At 48.9% G+C, this 20847-nt stretch overlaps 1 protein-coding gene across 1 annotated transcript in view; it reads left to right on the top strand.

Annotated features, from left to right (window-relative positions):
- The window catches only part of FYCO1 (FYVE and coiled-coil domain autophagy adaptor 1), a 74703-nt gene that overhangs the window by 52792 nt on the left and 1064 nt on the right, over positions 1–20847 (top strand). Inside the window, exons 14-16 of the mRNA XM_007470241.1 lie at positions 8567–8662; positions 12175–12385; positions 19597–19706. Coding sequence (XP_007470303.1) covers positions 8567–8662; positions 12175–12385; positions 19597–19706 — 417 coding nt within the window. The remainder of the gene's footprint in view (positions 1–8566; positions 8663–12174; positions 12386–19596; positions 19707–20847) is intronic.

Below are 20847 nucleotides of genomic sequence, written 5' to 3'. Positions count from 1 at the left end.
GCCAGTACCATATTGTCTTGATTACTGTAGCTTCGTAATATAGTCTGAAGTCAGGGAGTCTCATTCCTCCCTCTCCGTTTTTTTCCCTCAAGACTGCTTTGGCTATTCGGGGTCTTTTGTGTTTCCATACAAATTGTGAAATTTTTTGTTCTAGTTCTGTAAAACATGCCATTGGTAATTTGGTAGGGATTGCATTGAATCTATAGATTGCTTTGGGTAGTGTAGTCATTTTCACAATATTGATTCTTCCAATCCAAGAACATGGTATTTCTCTCCACCTGTTGGTATCATCTGTAATTTCTTTCATCAGCATCTTATAGTTTTCTGCATACAGGTCTTTTGTCTCCCTAGGTAGGTTTATTCCTAGGTATTTTTTTTTGTTGTTGCAGTGGTAAATGGGAGTGTTTCCTTAATTTCTCTTTCAGATTTTTCATCATTAGTGTATAAGAATGCAAGAGATTTCTGTGCATTAATTTTGTATCCTGCAACTTTACCAAATTCATTGATTAGCTCTAGTAGTTTTCTGGTGGCATTTTTAGGATTCTCTACGTATAGTATCATGTCATCCACAAACAGTGACAGTTTTACTTCTTCTTTTCCAATTTGTATTCCTTTTATTTCTTTTTCTTCCCTGATTGCCGTGGCTAGGACTTCCACAACTGTGTTGAGTAATAGTGGTGAGAGTGGACATCCTTGTCTTGTTCCTGATCTTAGAGGAAATGCTTTCAGTTTTTCACCATTGAGAATGATGTTTGCTGTGGGTGTGTCATATATGGCCCTTATTATGTTGAGGTAGGTTCCCTCTGTGCCCACTTTCTGGAGAGTTTTTATCATAAATGGGTGTTGAATCTTGTCAAAAGCTTTTTCTGCATCTATTGAGATGATCGTATGGTTTTTATTCTTCAGTTTGTTACTATGCTGTATCACATTGATTGATTCACGTATATTGAAGAATCCTTGCATCCCTGGGATAAATCCCACTTGATCATGGTGTATGATCCTTTTAATGTGTGGTTGGATTCTGTTTGCTAGTATTTTGTTGAGGATTTTTGCATCTATATTCATCAGTGATATTGGCCTGTAATTTTCTTTTTCTGTAGTATCTTTGTCTGGTTTTGGTATCAGGGTGACGGTGGCCTCATAGAATGAGTTTGGGACTGTTCCTTCCTCTGAGATTTTTTGGAAGAGTTTGAGAAGGATGGGTGTTCGCTCTTCTCTAAATGTTTGATAGAATTCACCTGTGGAGCCGTCTGGTCCTGGACTTTTGTTTGTTGGAAGATTTTTAATCACAGTTTCAATTTCATTACTTTTAATTGGTCTGTTCATATTTTCTATTTCTTCCTGGTCCAGTCTTGGAAGGTTATACCTTTCTAAGAATTTGTCCATTTCTTCCAGGTTGTCCATTTTGTTTGTTTGTTTGTTTGTTTGTTTTTGGGTTACGTGGGCCTCTCACTGTTGTGGCCTCTCCCGTTGCGGAGCGCAGGCTCAGCGGCCATGGCCCTCAGGCCCAGCCGCTCCACGGCATGTGGGATCCTCCCGGACCGGGGCACGAACCCGCGTCCCCTGCATCGGCAGGCGGACTCTCAACCCCTGCGCGACCAGGGAAGCCCCCAGGTTGTCCATTTTATTGGCATAGAGTTGCTTGTAGTAGTCTCTTAGGATGCTTTGTATTTCTGCGGTGTCTGTTGTATCTTCTCCTTTTTCATTTCTAATTTTATTGATTTGAGTCCTCTCCCTCTTTTTCTTGATGAGTCTGGCTAATGGTTTATCAATTTGGTTTATCTTCTCAAACAACCAGCTTTTAGTTTTATTGATCTTTGCTATTGTTGTCTTTGTTTCTATTTCATGTATTTCTGCTCTGATCTTTATGATTTCTTTCCTTCTGGTAACTTTGGGTTTTGTTTGTTCTTTCTCTAGTTCCTTTAGGTGTAAGGTTAGATTGTTTATTTGAGATTTTTCTTGTTTCTTGAGGTTAGGCTTGTATTGCTATAAACTTCCCTCTTAGAGCTGCTTTTGCTGCATCCCATAGGTTTTGGATCGTCATGTTTTCATTTTGTCTCTAGGTATTTTTTGATTTCCTCTTTGATTTCTTCAGTGATCTCTTGGTTATTTAGTAACGTATTGTTTAGTCTCCATGTGTTTGTGCTTTTTACGTTTTCTTCCCTGTAATTCATTTCTAATCTCATAGCGTTGTGGTCGGAAAAGACGCTTGATATGATTTCAATTTTCTTAAATTTACTGAGGCTTGATTTGTGACCCAAGATGTGATCTATCCTGGAGAATGTTCCATATGCACTTGAGAAGCAAGTGTAATCTGCTGTTTTTGGATGGAATGTCCTATAAATACCAATTAAATCTATCTAGTGTATTGTGTCATTTAAAGCTTGTGTTTCCTTATTTATTTTCATTTTGGATGATCTGTCCATTGGTGTAAGTGAGGTGTTAAAGTCCTCCACTCTTACTGTGTTACTGTCGATTTCCTCTTTTATAGCTGTTAGCGGTGCCTTATGTATTGAGGTGCTCCTATGTTGCGTGCCTATATATTTATAATTGTTATATCTTCTTCTTGGATTGATCCCTTGATCATTATGTAGTGTCCTCCCTTGTCTCTTGTAACATTCTTTGTTTGAAAGTCTGTTTTATCTGATATAAGTATTGCTACTCCAGCTTTCTTGTGATTAACATTTGCATGGAATATCTTTTTCCATCCCCTCACTTTCATTCTGTATGTGTCCCTAGGTCTGAAGTGGGTCTCTTGTAGACAGCATATATATGGGTCTTGTTTTTGTATCCATTCAGCAAGCCTGTGTCTTTTTGGTTGCAGCATTTAGTCCATTCACGTTTAAGGTAGTTATCGATATGTATGTTCCTATTACCATTTTCTTAATTGTTTGGGGTTTGTTTTTGTAGGTGTGTTTTCCACTTAGAGAAGTTCCTTTAGCATTTGCTGTAGAGCTGGTTTGGTGGTGCTGAATTCTCTTAGCTTTTGCTTGTCTGTAAAGCTTTTGACTTCTCCATCGAATCTGAATGAGATCCTTGCAGGGTAGAGTAATCTTCGTTGTAGGTTCTTCCCTTTCATCACTTTAAGTATATCATGCCACTCCCTTCTGGCTTGTAGAGTTTCTGCTGAGAAACAGCTGTTAACCCTATGGGAGTTCCCTTGTACGTTATTTGTCTCTTTTCCCTTGCTGCTTTCAATAATTTTTCTTTGTCTTTAATTTTTGCCAATTTGATTACTATGTGTCTCGGCTTGTTTCTCCTTGGGTTTATCCTGTATGGGACTCGCTGCGTTTCCTGGACTTGGGTGGCTGTTTCCTTTCCCGTGTTAGGGAAGTTTTCGACTATAATCTCTTCACATATTTTCTCTGGTCCTTTCTCTCTCTCTTCTCCCTCTGGGACCCCTGTAATGCGAATGTTGTTGCCTTTAATGTTGTCCCAGAGGTCTCTTAGGCTGTCTTCATTTCTTTTCATTCTTTTTTCTTGATTCTGTTCCGCAGCAATGAATTCCACCATTCTGTCTTCCATGTCACTTATCCGTTCTTCTGCCTCAGTTATTTTGGTATGGATTCCTTCTAGTGTAGTCTTCATTTCAGTTATTGTATTGTTGGTCTCTGTTTGTTTGTTCTTTAATTCTTCTGGGTCTTTGTTAAACATTTTTTGCATCTTCTCGATCTTTGCCTCCATTGTTTTTCCGAGGTCCTGGATCATCTTCACTATCATTATTCTGAATTCTTTTTCTGGAAGGTTTCCTATCTCCACTTCATTTAGTTGTTTTTCTGGGGTTTTATCTTGTTCCTTCACCTGGTACATAGCCCTCTGCCTTTTCATCTTGTCTATCTTTCTATGAGTGCGGTTTTTGTTCCACAGGCTGCAGAATTGTAGTTCTTCTTGCTTCTGCTGTCTGCCCTCTCTATCCTATTTCTTTTACTATTCGTCATAACTTACTAAATTGATTCACAACTGACTGAATGGGTCATGACCCACAGTTTGAAAAGCCATTGAAAGGAAACTCTGTGTCCCTAATCGTTGCCTTTGAGACTGCATCACCCACCCATGCACACTTCCACCTCCACCTATCTCCCATTCCCACCTCACAAAGCTCCCCCATGTAGGCCCTCAGCCAGGACTAGCAAGGGTTGCAGGACCTACTCTAGTAATAGGGTTGTCTGTGTCATGATGGTCAGAGAGGTGGGGAGATGGAGGAGGAGAGGGAACAAAAGATTAGGACATCTTGGGGTTTTTTTGGCTGCACCCCACGACTTGTGGAATCTTAGTTCCCCAACCAGGGATCGAACCCGTGCCCCTTGCAGTGGGAATGCGGAGTCCCAGCCACTGGACCACCAGGGAATTCCCGACGTCTTTTATTCTTAATGAGGAAATATGAGAGAACCAACCACAGTTTTCTGAGTTCGTTTCATCATATGTTATTTATCTTTCTCATTTATGGTACTTGCACTTTGCACAAGGATGAGAGCAAATGAAACGAGGCAGGCCTGAGTGGCCTTGGGCCCGTCTCCTCTCCCCTGGCCCCTGCCTCCTTAAGCCATGAAGTGGGGTTGGACTGGATGGTCCTTTGAGCTTCATCTCGCACTGATATTCTGTGATGGGGGTGGGGGAATCTGGAAGCCAGCGACTGGAAGATGAACAAGAAAGAGGTGTTGGACAGGAAGGAGGTCAGAGGTGGGCTGGACTGGGGAGAAAAAGGAGTGACAAGGCTTGCCCTTGGTGGCAGCAGGCACTTGAGGACATGTTCTTGCTGTACCTTCCTTGGGAAGCATAGGGAAGGCTGAGGGCACGAGCTGCCGACCAGAGCGAGCCCACCTCTTTCCCAGCCAGTAAAACGCCTTCTCCAAGTCCTTTGAAACTTACAGCCTTTTTAAGCCAACAAAACTTGGAGTCCATCCGGTTCTATCTCCTCCCATTTAGAAAGGAGAAATCTGAGGTCTCAGAGGAGGAAAGGGCTCACCCAGAGTCACAGTCATAAAGCCAAGACTGGGACCACCTTGGAGTGATACCCCTCTCCCCTGAGCCATGCCACCTCCCCTGCCCTCTGGAGCCACAGTGAGCTACAGCCAGAGGGAACCCACTGGTTAGGCCTCAGCGCTGAGGGCGAGATGTTTGTGAGGACGCGCTCTCCCACCTGCCGTGGGCTGATGTAGACTGCGCACAGACAGCCCACCTGACACCTGAGTGCTAGTGGGCGTCTGATTATCTAGGCAGCCCTGGAGGCCCCCGTACCAGCCACCACCTCCAGCCCTGAGCAGCAGTGCCCTGAGCAGCTTGTCACAGCCAGCGGCCTCAGCGCTCCAGCAGTAGACAGGAGCGAGGCCGGGAAGCAGGGCCATGTGGCAGAGCGAGCAGGCATGATGTCCAGCTGTCTGAATGAAGCCAAGTCTCGAGCTCAGAGATTTCCAGAGAGGACGGAGTCCTCCCCCCGTGCAGTGCTGTCCTCCAGACAGAGAAACTTTGGAAGTTGGCGGCGAACAGTCTGTTTTGTGTCTGAGAAAGTCCTGTTCGAGGTGAAGGTGCTGCAGTTTGTCCCCAGGTGTGGCTCTGCTAACCCAGCTTCTGCCACTCCATGTGTGACTCGGGGTCTTCCTCCTTCAGGATCTGTTGCTGATTCTTTTCTTGATTTCATCAGCATTACCTCTGCACTTTCATCCTGAATTTACACACTAACGACTTACGCCCCCACGTATGTTTCTTAGCAAGTAGCACAGACATTCTTTGGTTCCTGCACATGGCAGTGACCTGTCCTTTGGGACAGGGAAAGCCCAGCCACAGCCCCTGCTTGCAAAAAGCATGTGGACCAGGGGGAGATAAGACCCAAAAGCAGATAGGCAAAGCCCAGCGTGAGCAGGGCTGTGACACGTGGGAGCCGGGGAGGAGTATGGGGTGCAGGAGCGTGGGGGGTGGGAGCGAGCTGCAGGTGCCACGTCTGTCACAGCCCCTGGGGTGACACCACCAGTCGCTGACCCCAAACTCTTGGTGCATCATGGTTGCTGCAGGCGCACTGCATGTTGCACAGATATTCCTGCCCTCAGGGTTGAGTGGCATCTGGGACAGACTTAGGCGAGACTCACTGGATTTTGCCAACTCTGAACCACCCGTCTTCGCATCCCCATGAAGAGCACCTGGGTGCTCCCGGGACCTTCCCAGCGTCCTGCTGACTGAGTGAGGAGCCTCAGGCCTCAGACACAGGGCGTAGACTTCGGGGGTCGGTATCTGCTGCCCCTCCCCATGGGCGGGTTGTGCATCTCTGCCCATTGTTAGTGCCTCTCCCTGTGGAAGGATGAGCCTCATGCCCCTGCTGTGGCGTGTTTGGCCACGGGACCCACCCGGCAGTGAAATGTGAGGAGCAGTGTGGTGAGAACCAGTTCTGAGCAGAGGCGGTGGCCGCCACCTCCAGCCAGAAGCTCTGTGAGCGTTAGGGTCTGGCCACCCACTGTGCTCTCTTGTATTTCTCACGTTCCAGAGATGATGTGAGGTCCCAGGCTCACCTGAGCTCTGGGATTCAGGGTCTGTTAACTCCCTAGGAAAGCTGCAGAGCCCCTCCCCAGGCATCACACCTGGCCGCAGCCCAGATAGCACTCTCAGAGAAGCACACCAGTTTCCCAGCGTAAGTTGTAGGTCCACTCTAGGGGCAGCCGTGAACTTGGTGCCCAAGTGGGTGTGAGGGTAGGTGAGGAGGGCCGTCTGAAGGCGTGGTCTGGATGCTTGCTGTCAGCCGCTGACCTCGCATGCGCTGTATGTGCTGAGGCCTCCTTCCAGTCAGGCCGCAGCTGTCTGTCCCTGCCTCAGAGGGAGCGCGTCTGTGGGGTAGGGCTTGTGCCCGCCTCACGTGTCCTGCGCAGTGCTGGGCCGCCGCCTCAGGACCCACTCAGCAGCAGGCAGGGTGAGGGTAAGGCAGGTCTCAGTTCACACAAGTTCGCACAGGGCCTCAGAGGTTGAGTGAATGTGCCCGGGGGCCAGGCTGGTGAGAGCCCAGGGGCGTGTGTAGGGGGTGGGATGGGGGAGCAGAACTGGGTGAGGGCATTTTGGGGCCTATTGACCTCACCCCAGAAACATCTGGGGAGAGCCTACTAGGACAGTTGAGAAGGGAATTATCACAGCATTTTGGGAAAAAGCCATGCTGCTCAGGAGATCTTCCTCATTAACCCCTTCCCATGGGGCAAATCAGCAAATCATTTCCCTTTCCTGGACCTAGGTTCTTCTCAGGCAGCATTGGACACTGGAGCTGGTTGGGTTTGAGATCCCTGAGCTCATGTAAGCGATTGGCCACAGTGGGCGTGGGACCCAGCAAGATTAGCACTGAGCTGGAGTCAGGGTGTCTGGCTCTGGCCCTGCCTCTCAAGACCTGCCTGGGCCTCTGTGTCCCCATCAGTGAAGTGTGGGTCCTGCTCCGAGGATCAGCAACTCAGCAGGGGTTAAAAATGTTCCATGGGAATGCTAGAGTTAAAATTTACTAGATGTCCTGGGACTTCCCTGGTGGTCCAGTGGTAAAGAATCCGCCTTCCAATGCGGGGGACTCGAGTTTGATCCCTGGTCAGGGAACTAAGCTCCCACATGCTGTGGGGCAACTAATCCTGCGTGCCGCAACTACTGAGCTCGTGTGCCTCAACTACAGAGCCCGTGCACCACAACTACAGAGCCCACGCGCCCTGGAGCCTGCGTGCCACAACTAGAGCGAGAAAACCCCCACGCCACAACTAGAGAGAAGCCCCGAACGCTGCAACTAGCGAAGAGCCCGTGCACCGTAACGAAAGATCCCGCATGCCTCAACAAAGATCCCGTGTGCCACAACTAAGACCTGACGCAGCCAAAAAAATAAGGAAAATAAATATTAAAAGAAAATTAATAGATGTCTTTACTGCAGGACATCTCAGAGCCTGGAATTTACTGTTTAAGAATGCCATGAGTTTCTAAGGAAGAGTGCAGGGTTCCCGTCCCCTGGCAGTGGTGTTCCACAGAGCACACTTTGGGAACCATGGCACCTCTGTACTGCCAGGCAGCTCCCACAGCTGGTTCTCCGCACAGCAGACAGTGGGTTGTGAGGGAAGAGGAGATGTGGCGTGGATCTGCCCCCTTTGTATGAGTCTCTGTCCCACAACCTCCTTCTCAGGCCATGCCGCTTCCTGCCTCATCAGCTCTGGGTGCCTGTCCTTGTTCCCCAGAGATGGGCCAGAGCAGGCTTGTCTAGTCAGGGACTGGCGCTGAAAAGGCAGCGTCAGTGGTACTGGAAACTTACCCCGTGGCCGTAGCTCTGCTGGCGTGGGACAGGAGGGTGGTCCATCTGTGCTGTGGTCACCCATCCCATGCCCACCGGGAAGACACTGGGGAAGTCACTGCAGCCCTGTTGTCTTCCCTCCCTGTCCTGCCTGCCTGGGCCTGGCCCCCATGGCTCCCCACCCACAGAGTCTGCGGGGCCTCTGTCCTGGCCTCCATGATTGAAGGGTTCCCCGTGCATTCTGAGATTGGCTACCAGACTCCAAGACTACGGGCTTCAGGATGCGGGACCCTGTGTGCTGTTAGCTAACTGGCTGTGTTCTCGTTTGTGACATTTCAGGGACACCACGTCAAACTCGCTAACCCCTGAGGACACTGAAGACATGCCCGTGGGGCAGGATGCTGAAATCTGCTTGCTGAAGTCGGGAGAACTGATGTAAGTGATGGGCCCCCAAGCTGGACTTCCCAGGGTGTCACTTTGGGGGAGGAGGAACACCAGAGGAGGCCTGGCCTTCCGGTGTCCCAGCTGGAAAGCACCCCAGAGGCTCAGACTTGGAACCCATGGTGGTTTTCAAGTTTGTGCTTCTTTGTGTGTGTGTGTGTGTGTGTGTGTGTGTGTGTGTGTGTGCGCGCTTCTTTTTCTTCCTTCCTCTCTTCCTTCCTTCCTTCCTTCCTTCCTTCCTTCCTTCCTTCCTTCCTTCCTTTTGTAAAATTTATATACAGTAAAGGTCCCCATTTGTAGTATACGGTGCTTGGATTTTGACAAGTAATCCAGTGTAATCACCAGGCATCTGCCAGCCCCCACATCGAGCTCTGCCAGTGGCTTTACAGTCTCAGGCCTCAGCACCCAACCAGCTCCACTCCCAAGTCTGCCAAAGAGGAAACCTAGGTCCGGAAAAGAAAATTGACCGGAGTGAAGATATAGAACAGTTCCATCACCCCAAAAAGCTCCCCCGTCCTTTTATACTCATCCTTCCCCCACCCCTATGTCCTGTGTTCTTCCTTTTTGAAAATAACTTTATTTGCTTATTGTAAGAAAATTTTCCTTGTAGAAAATCAGGAAACAGGGATAAGCAAACCACTTTGGATATAGCCTTCCAGTCTTGTTTATACTAATATACCTAATTTTTCAACCTAAACAAATACCCTACATCTTATTTCACAGTCTTTTTAAACTTAATATTGCATGAGTATTTCCCCATATCATTCTTTTTCTCCAGTGTTGTGACGAATGGCTGCATGATTGCATTATGGTCATTGAGTAGATTCAGTCACTCATTCACAGATATTTATCCAGCACCTACTATGTGCTAGATACTCTTCTAGGTCCTTAGAGCACATCAGTGAACAAAGCAGACAAAGATTCCTGCCCTCATGTTCACTTTACATTCCAGCAGGGGTGACAGACAATAAACATCAGTAAATAAGTAAATTATATAGTATGTTACAAGGTGGTGCTTGCTTTGGAAAAGAAACAAAGAGTAGGATTAGGGGGGAGGGTTTGCAATTTTATTTTTCCTTAATTTTTTAAATTAGTTATCTATTTTATACATATTAGTGTATATATGTCAATCCCAGTCTCCCAGTTCATCCCACCACCACTACCATCACCACCACCCCACGCCTGCTTTTCCCCCTTGGTGTCCATACGTTTGTGGGGTTGCAATTTTAAATAGAAAACGCTAAGAAGGCACGAATTGAAGGAGTTTTCATGCAGATATGTGAGGGACAGCATTCCGGCAGAAGGAACAGTCAGTGCAAAGGCCCTGGGGCAGGATGGTGTCTGGTGTGTTTAAGGAATAGGGATAGGGTCAGTGTGACTGAAGCAGAAAGAGGGAAGGAGACTGGGTCAGAGAGGGAACAGGGCCCACGTCACATCAGACCTTCTTGGCCATTGTAAGGACCTTGGCTTTTAATCTGAGGGGAATGGGAGCTTTAAAATTAGATTTGGAACAGAAGTGTGACTTAATATAATTTACATTATAAAAGGGGTCACTCTAGTTGCCATGTGGAGAATGACTATGAAGGGACAGAAGTAGGGAGACCAGTTGAATTTACATTTATGATGTGAGTCTTATGGACAACAGACTTCTTTTATTTAAGCTTATATTTGAGCAGAGATGGCAAACCCTTGATTTCTTTTTATTAGCATCTCCTTTGGCGAGACCGAGTATTGTCCTCTCACTGAACAGATGAGGTCTAGAAAGGTAAAAAAGATTAAAGGCACAATCCAAGTAACTCAGTGCAAGGGGAGAATTCTGGAATGTAAAATTGTGAAATGACCCAGCGTTAGTGGGGCACCCTGTCAGAGTAAGTAATGCAGCAAGATTTCCATGTTGTAAGAGACCTCTTTTCCAAAATGGACCCTTCTGCCTACTTGCGGATTCTTGAAAATTGTAAATATTAGACAAGACCTTTTTTTTACTATAATTAGCAATAAAGCTTAAATTAACACATGGGAAAATGGTCCATGGAATTAAATTTTTACACAGGTGAATGACCTATATCAGAGCTGTTCCTTAGAGCATTTTGGTTTTCTAATCATTGATTAGTCTTCTCATTTGCAAAGCTTGGGGAGTATTCCCATTCACCTCTACGCCTTTGGAGCCAACAGAATTCTTAGCACCACCACTTATTTGCTGTGCAGTCTTGGGCAAGTTCCCTACCCTCTCTGAGTTTTGGTTTCCACCCCTGTGTTAAAGGGGACAGTAATATTTTTGTCCATGAAAGGCAGTTTGGTGTAGTAGAAAGGCAATGGCTTTGGATCAGACCTGGATAGAGTTGCTTAGTCTTTTTGAATCTTAGCTTCCTCGTGTGTAGACGGGAGCATCATGCTTCCTCACACAGCCCTTGTGACAACACCCGACGCTGGCGAGGAGAGTTAGCCCTTGCACAGTTGAGGAGAGGAGATGGGACCGTCCAGGGCCGCACGCTCCTGAGCTGCAGCCCCGCACTGGAGGCCCTGCCCTCGTGGCCCTCGCTCACCTGCTGCCTCTGGGTTTGCTGGGCAGGAGGAGGCACCGCTTAATCAGGGAGACTTTGCCCTCCAGCACAGGTTCATCTTCTAACGTAACTGTCACACCCGCCAGAGGCAGGCGTGGTTGTCCCTGTCTGCAGGTGAGGAACCTGAGGCTGGCATGAGGGTGAGCCCTGCGGCACATGAGAAGCGAGGCAGGTACCAGCACCGGGTTCTCTGGGTCCTGCAGAGAAACTCACTGTCCCTAAACCCTTTAAACTTTTGGAACTGGCTCTTAATCCAGCTAATGAGAGTTAGAATAGGGACACAGCCCCAAGAAGCCTGTCTCCCCAGGGCCGTCAGACTACCCTGCATTAAAGAGTCTGGGGTGTTTGCATTTATGAAAAGTCAGGGTGCCTGCTTGGAATTTTTTGGCAGGCCCTGGATTTCCGCTGAAAAGAGGGACGACTGACCGAAAGGGCAGGAGGTTTCAAACGACGCGTGTGCTTACTTCTGGTGCTAGTTAGGTAGAAGTGGGAGGCGAGGAACTGGAAGGAGAAAGGGGAGAGAAAGAGCGGACAGCTGAGCCGCAGGGCAGCTGCAGGAGAGCTGCAGAAAGCTGAGGCCTCGGCACGCGCTTCCCGTCCTTGAGGGGCACAGAGCGGCCCAGGCCGTCCTCTCAGTTCCAGCCGGCTTGCGGGGACCACACCAGCTCCTCACGGGCAAGGATCATCATCTATATTTTTTACTTCTGTGTCCCCAGTGCCTAGAGCTATGCCAGGCACCTAGTAAGTGCTCAGGAAACATCTGATGGCGTGAGCTGCCCATCAAGAATTCTCCCATGTTTAAGCGTGTCAGTCATGGTGACCCAGGGCTTGTCCTCCCAAGAGCCTCCAGGGTTTCCAGTCACCTCGAAGTCACAGACAACCTGGCCAGTGGGCTCAAACGCTTTCCCTGCTTTGATCAAGTCCCTCTCTGCATTCGTATTTTAGGATAAAATTACCCCTCACAGTGGAAGAGATCACCAGCTTCGGGGAGGGCAACAGGGAGCTGTTTGTGAGGTCCAGTACCTATAGCCTCATCCCCATCACTGTGGCCGAGGCAGGCCTCACCATCAGCTGGGTCTTCTCCTCTGACCCCAGGAGTATCTCCTTCAGTGTGGTGTACCGGGAGGCAGAGGACACGCCGCTGGATCAATGTAAGGTGAGGCCATCTCCCTGCCAGCAGGATTCCCCGGGCAGAGCTTAGCCGGGATGTTCTGAGAGGGCCACAGAGAGACCAGAGTGGGAAAAGCCCCTGGGCTGCATCATGCAGAGCAGGCAACACACCTGGGCTTGTCCAGCCTGGGGGAGGAGCTGTCTTCTGTAGTGTGTGAGGCCCAGCCCTGGGCCAGCTTCAGACTGACCTTGGAATAGGTCAGTAGGTGACGCTGAAAGGAATACAGACGTGTGACTCAGTTTAAGGATCATTTCTTTAACAGAGCCGTGCCGAGCAAGAACGGGTCATCGTGGGAGGTGGGGACCAAGATCTTTGCTTCTGGTTGTGAGCTCAGGGTGTTCAGCATCTCACCTCAGAAAGGTCAGTAGAGGCTCATAGCCATTGTGTCACTTGGGTGGTTGGGCTGGAAATCTTCGTGGCAGATACCAGTTCATAAACTCCTGAGACATTCTAAACATGGGACATTGACAGTGGCCGGGACCATAGTTCTCAACCTTGGCCACACGTTAGAAATACCCGGGAAGCTTTTTTTTAAATAAATTTTTTTATTTTATTTATTTTTGGCTGTATTGGGTCTTCGTTGCTGTGCGCGTGCTTTCTCTAGTTGCGGCGAGCGGGGTCTACTCTTCATTGTGGTGCACGGGCTTCTCATCGCAGTGGCTTCTCTTGTTGCAGAGCACGGGCTCTAGGCATGCGGGCTTCAGTAGTTGTGGCTCACAGGCTCTAGAGGGCAGGCTCAGTAGTTGTGGCGCGTGGGCTTAGTTGCTCCGTGGCATGTGGGATCTTCCCGGACCAGGGCTTGAACCCATGTCCCCTGCATTGGCAGGCGGATTCTTAACCACTGCACCACCAGGGAAGCCCTGGGAAGCTTTTTAAAACACACTTCTGAGTCCACACCGCAGACCAGTAAACCAGAATCTCTAAGGGGGATCCAGGCATCCTTAGATGGTCCCAGTGGGCAATCAAGGTTGAGAGCCACTGGTTTAGCTCAAGGGGAAGAAGAGTAGAAAGGATGGAGTAGGATGCAGAGCACAGGACAATGAACAGGCCTCCGTGGAGGCTGATTCACTGTGGGCCGAGGAAGAGGGAGGGTCTGAATTCCACACCTGAGTCTCTGCCGGGAGGGTGCCAGGGGATGATGGAGAGAGCTGGTTTGGGTGGAAACACGAGTTCCATTTGAATCACTGTGAGTGGAAGGAATAGTGAGGACAGTCACACAGGCTGGATTGGAGCTCCGGGTAGATCCAAGACTTTTAATACAAAATCTCCATTTTCTAAGAATGAAGCTAGAGAGGAGCAATTTGAAGTTGTGTGAAAGAAGCCCTCTGTGAAGTGTCCGCGATGACACCCACTGGTCCCTCACGCTTGTGGTCCTCTGGGTGTCCTAAGGGGCTCGCGGTGAGGGCTGGGGAAGGCCCAGAGCCCCAGGAGGGCCAGGCTCGGGCACGCTGGGCACACAGGTCGCCGCTCCAGCTTCGGTATCCACATGGGGGGGACATGTGTCCATCTGTGTTTGCTCTCCTGCCATCCCTGTCCTGGTGGTATCTGCCTATTATAGAGATTGCTTTGTCATTTCCGTCCTCTTCAAATTCACTCCTTAAATTTAATTCTAGCCCCCCTGAGTTGGCCTTGATTATTGGAGTCTCATGCTCGTGCTTATTTAAAAACTGCTCTGCCCCTCTTTTCCTTTTGGAGGCTCACAGCCACACCACACATGTAGCTTCGGAGCCCTTCCTTCCCGAGCGGTTCTGAACGTCCACCCGGGCGGTCCTGGGCTTGTGGTCAGAGAGTGGATTCAGGCTCACTGCTGCCACCTGGGCACGTCTCGGTCTGTGAGGCAGGTCTTAGTCCCACCTTGCTGATGAGGAAACTCGGGTGCAGAGCGGCCTGCCTGGGCAGTTGGTTGGGCAGCAGATTAAGCAGCGTGCTTCTCAGCTCTGCACTAGCAACCAGCTGCACCACCTGGAACTCAGCACCAGCACCTTCGCTGTTCACCTCCTGTTCCCAACGCCCACCGAGCGCCTCGCACTGTGTCTGCCCACGTTAGATACTGGTGGATATTTGTGCGAGGGAGAGAGGGAGGTGACTAGATGCAGTCTCCACGCCTCTCTCCTTGCTCGGTCACTCACCAGCCTAATCCTCATGGCCCTGGGAGACCTGTGTGGTTCCTCCCAGGAATCAGGAGCTCAGGGACGCCCAGGAGCCATCCTCATCTCTGGCTCCCTTATTGCCTGAAGGATATAGTTACCATTGTCTTTCCCACAGTGGACGCCAGGGGGCAGAAGGAGCCCATCTGCAGGGTGGGTGAGAAGGGTGCTCAGGTGCTCCTCTGCCGTCACAGGCCCGACTATCACCAGCCAGCTGTGGGGATGGCTGTTTTGTCTGCCTGAGGTCCCGTACAGACATCAACCTGGAGAACCTACGTCCAGGCTCACACCTTTAGCATCTATCCTGGGGACTCCCCGTATGATGCCCTGACCAGACTGGACCTTATTGGGAACAATGGGACATAGTGCAGATTGCAACACTCAGGTTTCGTGATTGTGGAGGTTCAGGCATGAGGAGCTATGCTGTGTACTTGCACTCTGTTCACAACCATTTAGTGTATGCGGTATACTGGGCTCTGTAGGGTGGGCCTACTGGGGATAAAGAGAGAAGGAACAGCATGGGATCTGCCCTTGAGGAGCTCATGGTGTGATCAGAGAGAGACCTTATTAAAAAAAACAACTGTGAAAAAAAAAAAAAAAAACTGGGGGTGGGGGGGAAGAAAGAAAGAAACAACTGTTTTTCCAGGTGGTGACTGTCATGGTGGGGTGGCACTTGGGGGTGGGGGGCAGGCACCTAACCTGGGGAGCAGTGATCGGGGCAGGAGTCTCCTGGGCCAAACCAAGAAAAGCTGTGGGGAGGGGATGGCAGGGGGACATGGGTTAGAGGAAAAGCATACAGGTGGAGGGAACAGCATGGGAGGCCAGTCCCATCTCTAGGGGCATGTCAGACACTCCCACCCGGGACCACCCTCTCTCCAGTGGGACCTCCTCTATCAAGGCCATGCCTCAACACTGAGATTAGAGACTGTGACTTTGGGAAGCACTTCATGAAAGAAGCGGTAAATCAAGGACTTGAGGCTACCCATGTGCAGACTGCTGCCCTGAAGCCTGGGACAAGTCAGGGAAGAAGACAGAGGCCCTGCCTCTCTCTTTGGCCAGAGAAGCTCAGAGGCCTGCCTGAGGCTACTGGGAGCAAGGACCCTTGACTTTATTTTTTAAACAGCTTTATTGAGGTATAATTTACACACCATATAATTCACCCATTTAAAATGTGCAATTCACTGTTATTTCAGTATTATATCACAGACTTGTGTAACCATCACCACTGTCTGATTTTAGATCATTTTCATCATCCCCCAAAACAAAAAGAAACCCTGTGCCCATTAGCAGTCACTCCCCAACCTCCACCCGGCACCCACCAACCTACCTTCTGTCCTTACAGATTCCCTGTTCTGGACATTTCATGTGAATGGAATCATGCAATATGTGGCCTTCTGAGACTGACTTTTTCCATTTAACATAGAACCCTGGCTCTGTACCAGGCCGCCAGGTCACTAGAGTCCCTCGATAAAGCAGTAAAACCAACTTGGACTATTTTGCAGACATATCACATAAATCAGGTCATGGGCGCCCAAGCACTGGAGGCTGATGGGAGATGCCCCCAGAGGTCACACAGCAGAGACGTGTCTCGCTCAGGGTTACATGAGACCCCAGTCATCTCCCGTCACCTCTGCTGTATGGGCTTTGACACCAGAGCCTTCATTAATCTCCCCTAGACGTTTTGATTGATTGATTTTAAAATCAGTCTTACAGATTTTGACCGTGGTAGAAAAAACAGCAGCTGGAATGAACCAAAAGTCCATAGAGTGGACTGTTTAAAGAAATGAAGAGTATTGTCTTACACATGTCCTCTTCAGAGGATCTGCCTTAACAAGCTCTTGGGTTTTGCTTTGTAATCAAAGTACTGTGTGGGAAGGTTGAGGTGCGGGGCACACAGGCGTCCCTGTGTAAACAGCAAGCCTTTCTCCCCAGCACTTCCTCCTACATGTGGTTGCTGAAGTATCTTAGGCCAGGCTCAGAATTTTTAGGTTATGCATCACGGGGACAGACCCAGCCACCCAGCCTCCCAGGATTCTCAGTCCCCAGTGGAATTAGAATATTGTAGAACATTAATGGAACTTGGTGAGATAAGAAGCAGCTGCCACAGAGCCCACGCATAGTAGGTCCTCATGCATCTTTGTCCCCTCCAGGCTTGTCTTGGGCCCGTCCTACTCCCTCACCACCACCAGCTTCCAGCCAGAGCACATGTACTGTGGTGTCAGGAACATACTGTGTGCTGTCTCTCTCTCCCATGCCTTTGGGATCTCCCTCTTGACTTCTCTCTGACCCATATGTTACTTAGCGTCCAAATATTTGGGGATTTTCCAGGCAACTGCTTTTTTTTTTCTTACTTAATTCCATTGTCAGAAAATGCACTTTGTATAGTTTGAATCCTTTTAAATGTAAGTTTTGGTTTGTTTGGTTTTTTTTAATGGCCTAGAATATGGCCTACCTGGTGAATGTTTCAAGTACGCTTGAAAAGCATGTGTGTTCTGCTATTGTTGGGTGGAGTGTTCTATACGTATCATTTAGATCAAGTCAGTTGGTAGTGTTCTTCTATTTCCCTACTGAGTTCCTGTCTACTTATTTCATCAATTATTGAGGGACATTAAAATATCCAACTATAATTATGAATTTATTCTATTTCTCCTTGTAACTCTACCACTTTTTGCTTCATATGTGTTGAAGCTCTGTCATTAGGGGCATAAATGTTTAGGATTGTTTTGTCCCCTTGATGAAATTGACATCTTTATCATTATGAAACTGTCCCTGGCCACATTCTTTGATGTAAAAATCTACTTTGATATTAATATAGTCAATCCCTCTTTCTTTTTTTTTTTGCGGTACGCGGGCCTCTCACTGTCGTGGCCTCTCCCGTTGCGGAGCACAGGCACCGGACGTGCGGGCTCAGTTGCCATGGCTCACGGGCCCAGCCGCTCCGCGGCACGTGGGATCCTCCCGAACGGGGCACCCTGTTGTGGCCTCTCCCGTTGCGGAGCACAGGCTCCGGACGTGCAGGCTCAGTTGCCATGGCTCACGGGCCCAGCCGCTCCGCGGCACGTGGGATCCTCCCGGAACGGGGCACAAACCCGTGTCCCCTGCATCGGCAGGCAGACTCTCAACCACTGCGCCACCAGGGAAGCCCCCCCTCTTTCTTTTGACTAGTGTTGTCATGGTATATCTTCTTACATCCTTTTAACTTCTTTGTATCTTTACATTTAAATTGTATTTCTTGTAGGCATGATGGGGTCGGGGCTTGCTTTTAGCCAACGTGATAATACCTGCCTTTCAATTGGGATGTTTAGCCTACTTACATTTAATGTGATTGTCAATAAGGTTAGGTTTGGGTCTCTCATCTTACTGTTTTTTATTTGTTCGATCTGCTTCTTGTTCTCTTTTCCTGTCAAAGCAGTAAACTAGGGCAGTTGCAGGGCCCACCTTGTTCTCTCACAGATCACTGTCCATCATTGCCTGATGTACAGTGTCTTAAAAACTGTTTTGTATATTTTGTCGGTTTTGGTTATTACTTGAGAGGGTAAATCTTAGCCATTCTCCCATGCTTTTGAATATGTTGTCCCTGCTGCCTGGAGCTGCCAGACCTCCCTATAACTAGCTAAATTGTCCAAGCTCAGTGTTGCCTCTTCCAGGAAGTCTTCCCTGATTCTGCCTCTCCTCCCTCCCACCCAGAGGCTGGGATAGATACCCCTCCCCGATAGACCCCTCGTGACAGTCTCACCCAACATAATTGTTGTCACCATTAAACCAAGATCCTTAAGGGCAGCAGAGCCTTTTCTGGGAACTTACTTCACTTTGGGAACTTTATGGCCACCATGTAGTGTTTCAAGAAATAGGTAGCTGTATTCAAGTTTGAGTTGAAAAAGTAATCACATCTTTATAACTATTTTGGATTCAGTCATTTTGCACAGGTTGAAAAATGTTTAATAGGAAAAAATTAAAACTAAATTTAACAAAAATTGAATTTCCAAAAAAGGAGCAACATTTAATTTTGTAGAGAATGAAGATTTTTACATTGTGGGGCAGCTCACCACCTTAGGAACCTGTTGCTAAGATGTTACATGGTCTGCGTGACCATTTATGTGTAGTCCCAAATGTGAGGCTTATGGATGCTTAATGAGACAAGACCCTCTAAGACCCCTTAGAGGGTCTTGTCTCTAAGTGTCTCTAAGTGCTTATCCCTTCAAAAAAAAACGTTTTTAATTTTGGTTGGCTCTTGTGTTAATTCCTGTCATATTTTCAGTTTTAAAGTATCTTAGCTGGCTAACAGGTTGAAGACTCTGCCCATGGGAAAGAGGTTGGCCATCCGTAGACCCCAGCCCTGGCCCTGTCCAGCTCACACCATTTGCTCAGATTTGGCCTCTTACAGTGAGGCCCTTAGAAAATAAATGTCTCCTGGGATTAATTTCTCATTCTCGGAGGAGATAGAGAGGAAGCCGGAGACTTGGAAAGATGAAAGGGCTCTGAGGCATATGGACCAACTGGGGCCAAGTGAGAAGCCGCGGGTGGAGCCAGGGGTGGTCAGCCTGGAGGAAAGTGGGCCCAGCAGCTTCACAAAGTGCTTGAGAGATGTGGAAAGAGGGCTCGGCCTGTCCTGTGAGACCCCCAAGGGTAGCAGCACCAGCGCAAAGGAAAGAGCCAGGCAGGATTTCACCTAGAATAAGCCTCACCTTCCTGAAGCCAGAAGGGGGCTGTTCCTCTGAATGGTGGAGCATTCTGCACTGGCCATGGTCAGAGGAGGCTGGAGGACCATTCTTTTGGGATGCTGACCAATTCATGATTCTGGATGAAACTCGTGTCTACAGCCTCCCCACTTTCTCAAGTTATCGACAAACCCAGGGCATGTGGAAGGTACCCCACCAATCCTGGGGGCTGATCTCAGCCCCAACCCTGCTCAGCTGTGACCTTTAGACGAGGCAGGCACTCAGCTTCCCTGGGCCTCAGTTTCCTTCCCCAAGATAAAGAGTCGTCCCAGAGGATCCATGGTGCCCTCTCAGCTTCTGTTTCACTTTTCCTATCTGCTTTGTCTCCCAGGTGCTCATTCCCACAACCCGATGCAATTCCCACAAGGAGAACATCCAGGGCCAGCTCAAGGTCCGCACACCAGGCATCTACATGCTCATCTTCGACAACACCTTTTCCAGGTAGGGGCCACCTCATTCATCAGCATCCAGATGAATCCACCTGGCACCTGGTCCCAAGAACAGAGGTGGATGTTTAAAAGAAGTTATTTAATTATCAGTACCTTATTATCAGTAGTTCTTTGATTTTAGACCTATGCTTTGGTGTTCCAGTGTCTGTTATAGACTGTGTAACACACAGGCTAATACTTACAGACTCTCGCCACATGTCAGGTGTGTTCTCCGCCCTCCGCTCTTACTTAATCACTTCAGCGCCACATCAGCCTCATGCAATAGGGACTGTCTTTCTCCTTGTGTTACTACTAAGGGACTGAGGACCAGAAGGATAGAAGAGTGACAATCCCAAGTCACACAGCTGGTGGTGGAGCTGGATTTGAACCCAGGTGGCCAGGCTTCAGACTCTAGGCTCTTACCCGGGACGCTCTTCTGCCTCTCTGCTGTCCAGATTCCCACTGCCTAGACCAGAGAAGAGCCCAGTAAATATAGTGGAAGGATTAGGTGGATGGATGGAGGATGAGAGAGAAGCGAAGGAACGAAGGCTAAAGTTTGAGATAATCAGGACCAGAGCTGTGAGGTGAGGACCTTGGGCCCTCCTGTCATGGGAGTGGAGCAGCAGGTACCATCTTTGGGAAGCACTGTTTCAAAGCACCAGATGCAGATCCAGGAGTGTAGGGCTTGGGGGGCAGGAGGATGGGGATGTAGGGAGATAAGGCTGGAGGGGCGGCCAAGAAAGGAAGTAGGATAGAGGACCACCACTGATTGAGCATCTGCTGTGAGCCAAGGGCCTACGTCATGGAGACGTGAGACAGGTTGCTGGGCACCGGTCCCTTTTATGTCTTCTGCTTCAGCGTAAGCCCTTAATTGGGGCTCGCCTCTTTTATAAGACCTGTCTTGTCAGCATCCAGCCACATCCTCTCTGAGTGGGACCTTGAGCTAGTGGCCACATCCCTCCACATGGGCGCCCTCCCAAGCCCACTTAATAGCCTGGGAATAACTTAATAGGACACTCGAGGGGAAAGCTGGAGTGCCACCCCCTCACCACCTCCAGGCTTTGAACTCCCAGGGCTTGTGGCCATGGGCATCCACCAAGGGAGAGGTTAGAAGAATGGGCTTCCCACCTTGCCCCACTCCTGCCCCTCCCCCC

The sequence above is a fragment of the Lipotes vexillifer genome, unplaced genomic scaffold (genome assembly GCF_000442215.2).
Source record: "Lipotes vexillifer unplaced genomic scaffold, Lipotes_vexillifer_v1.1 scaffold942, whole genome shotgun sequence".
NCBI classification, from domain to species: Eukaryota; Metazoa; Chordata; class Mammalia; order Artiodactyla; family Lipotidae; genus Lipotes; species Lipotes vexillifer.
The sequence above is the reverse complement of the archived record's forward strand: the minus strand, read 5'-3'. Positions and strand labels throughout refer to the sequence as shown.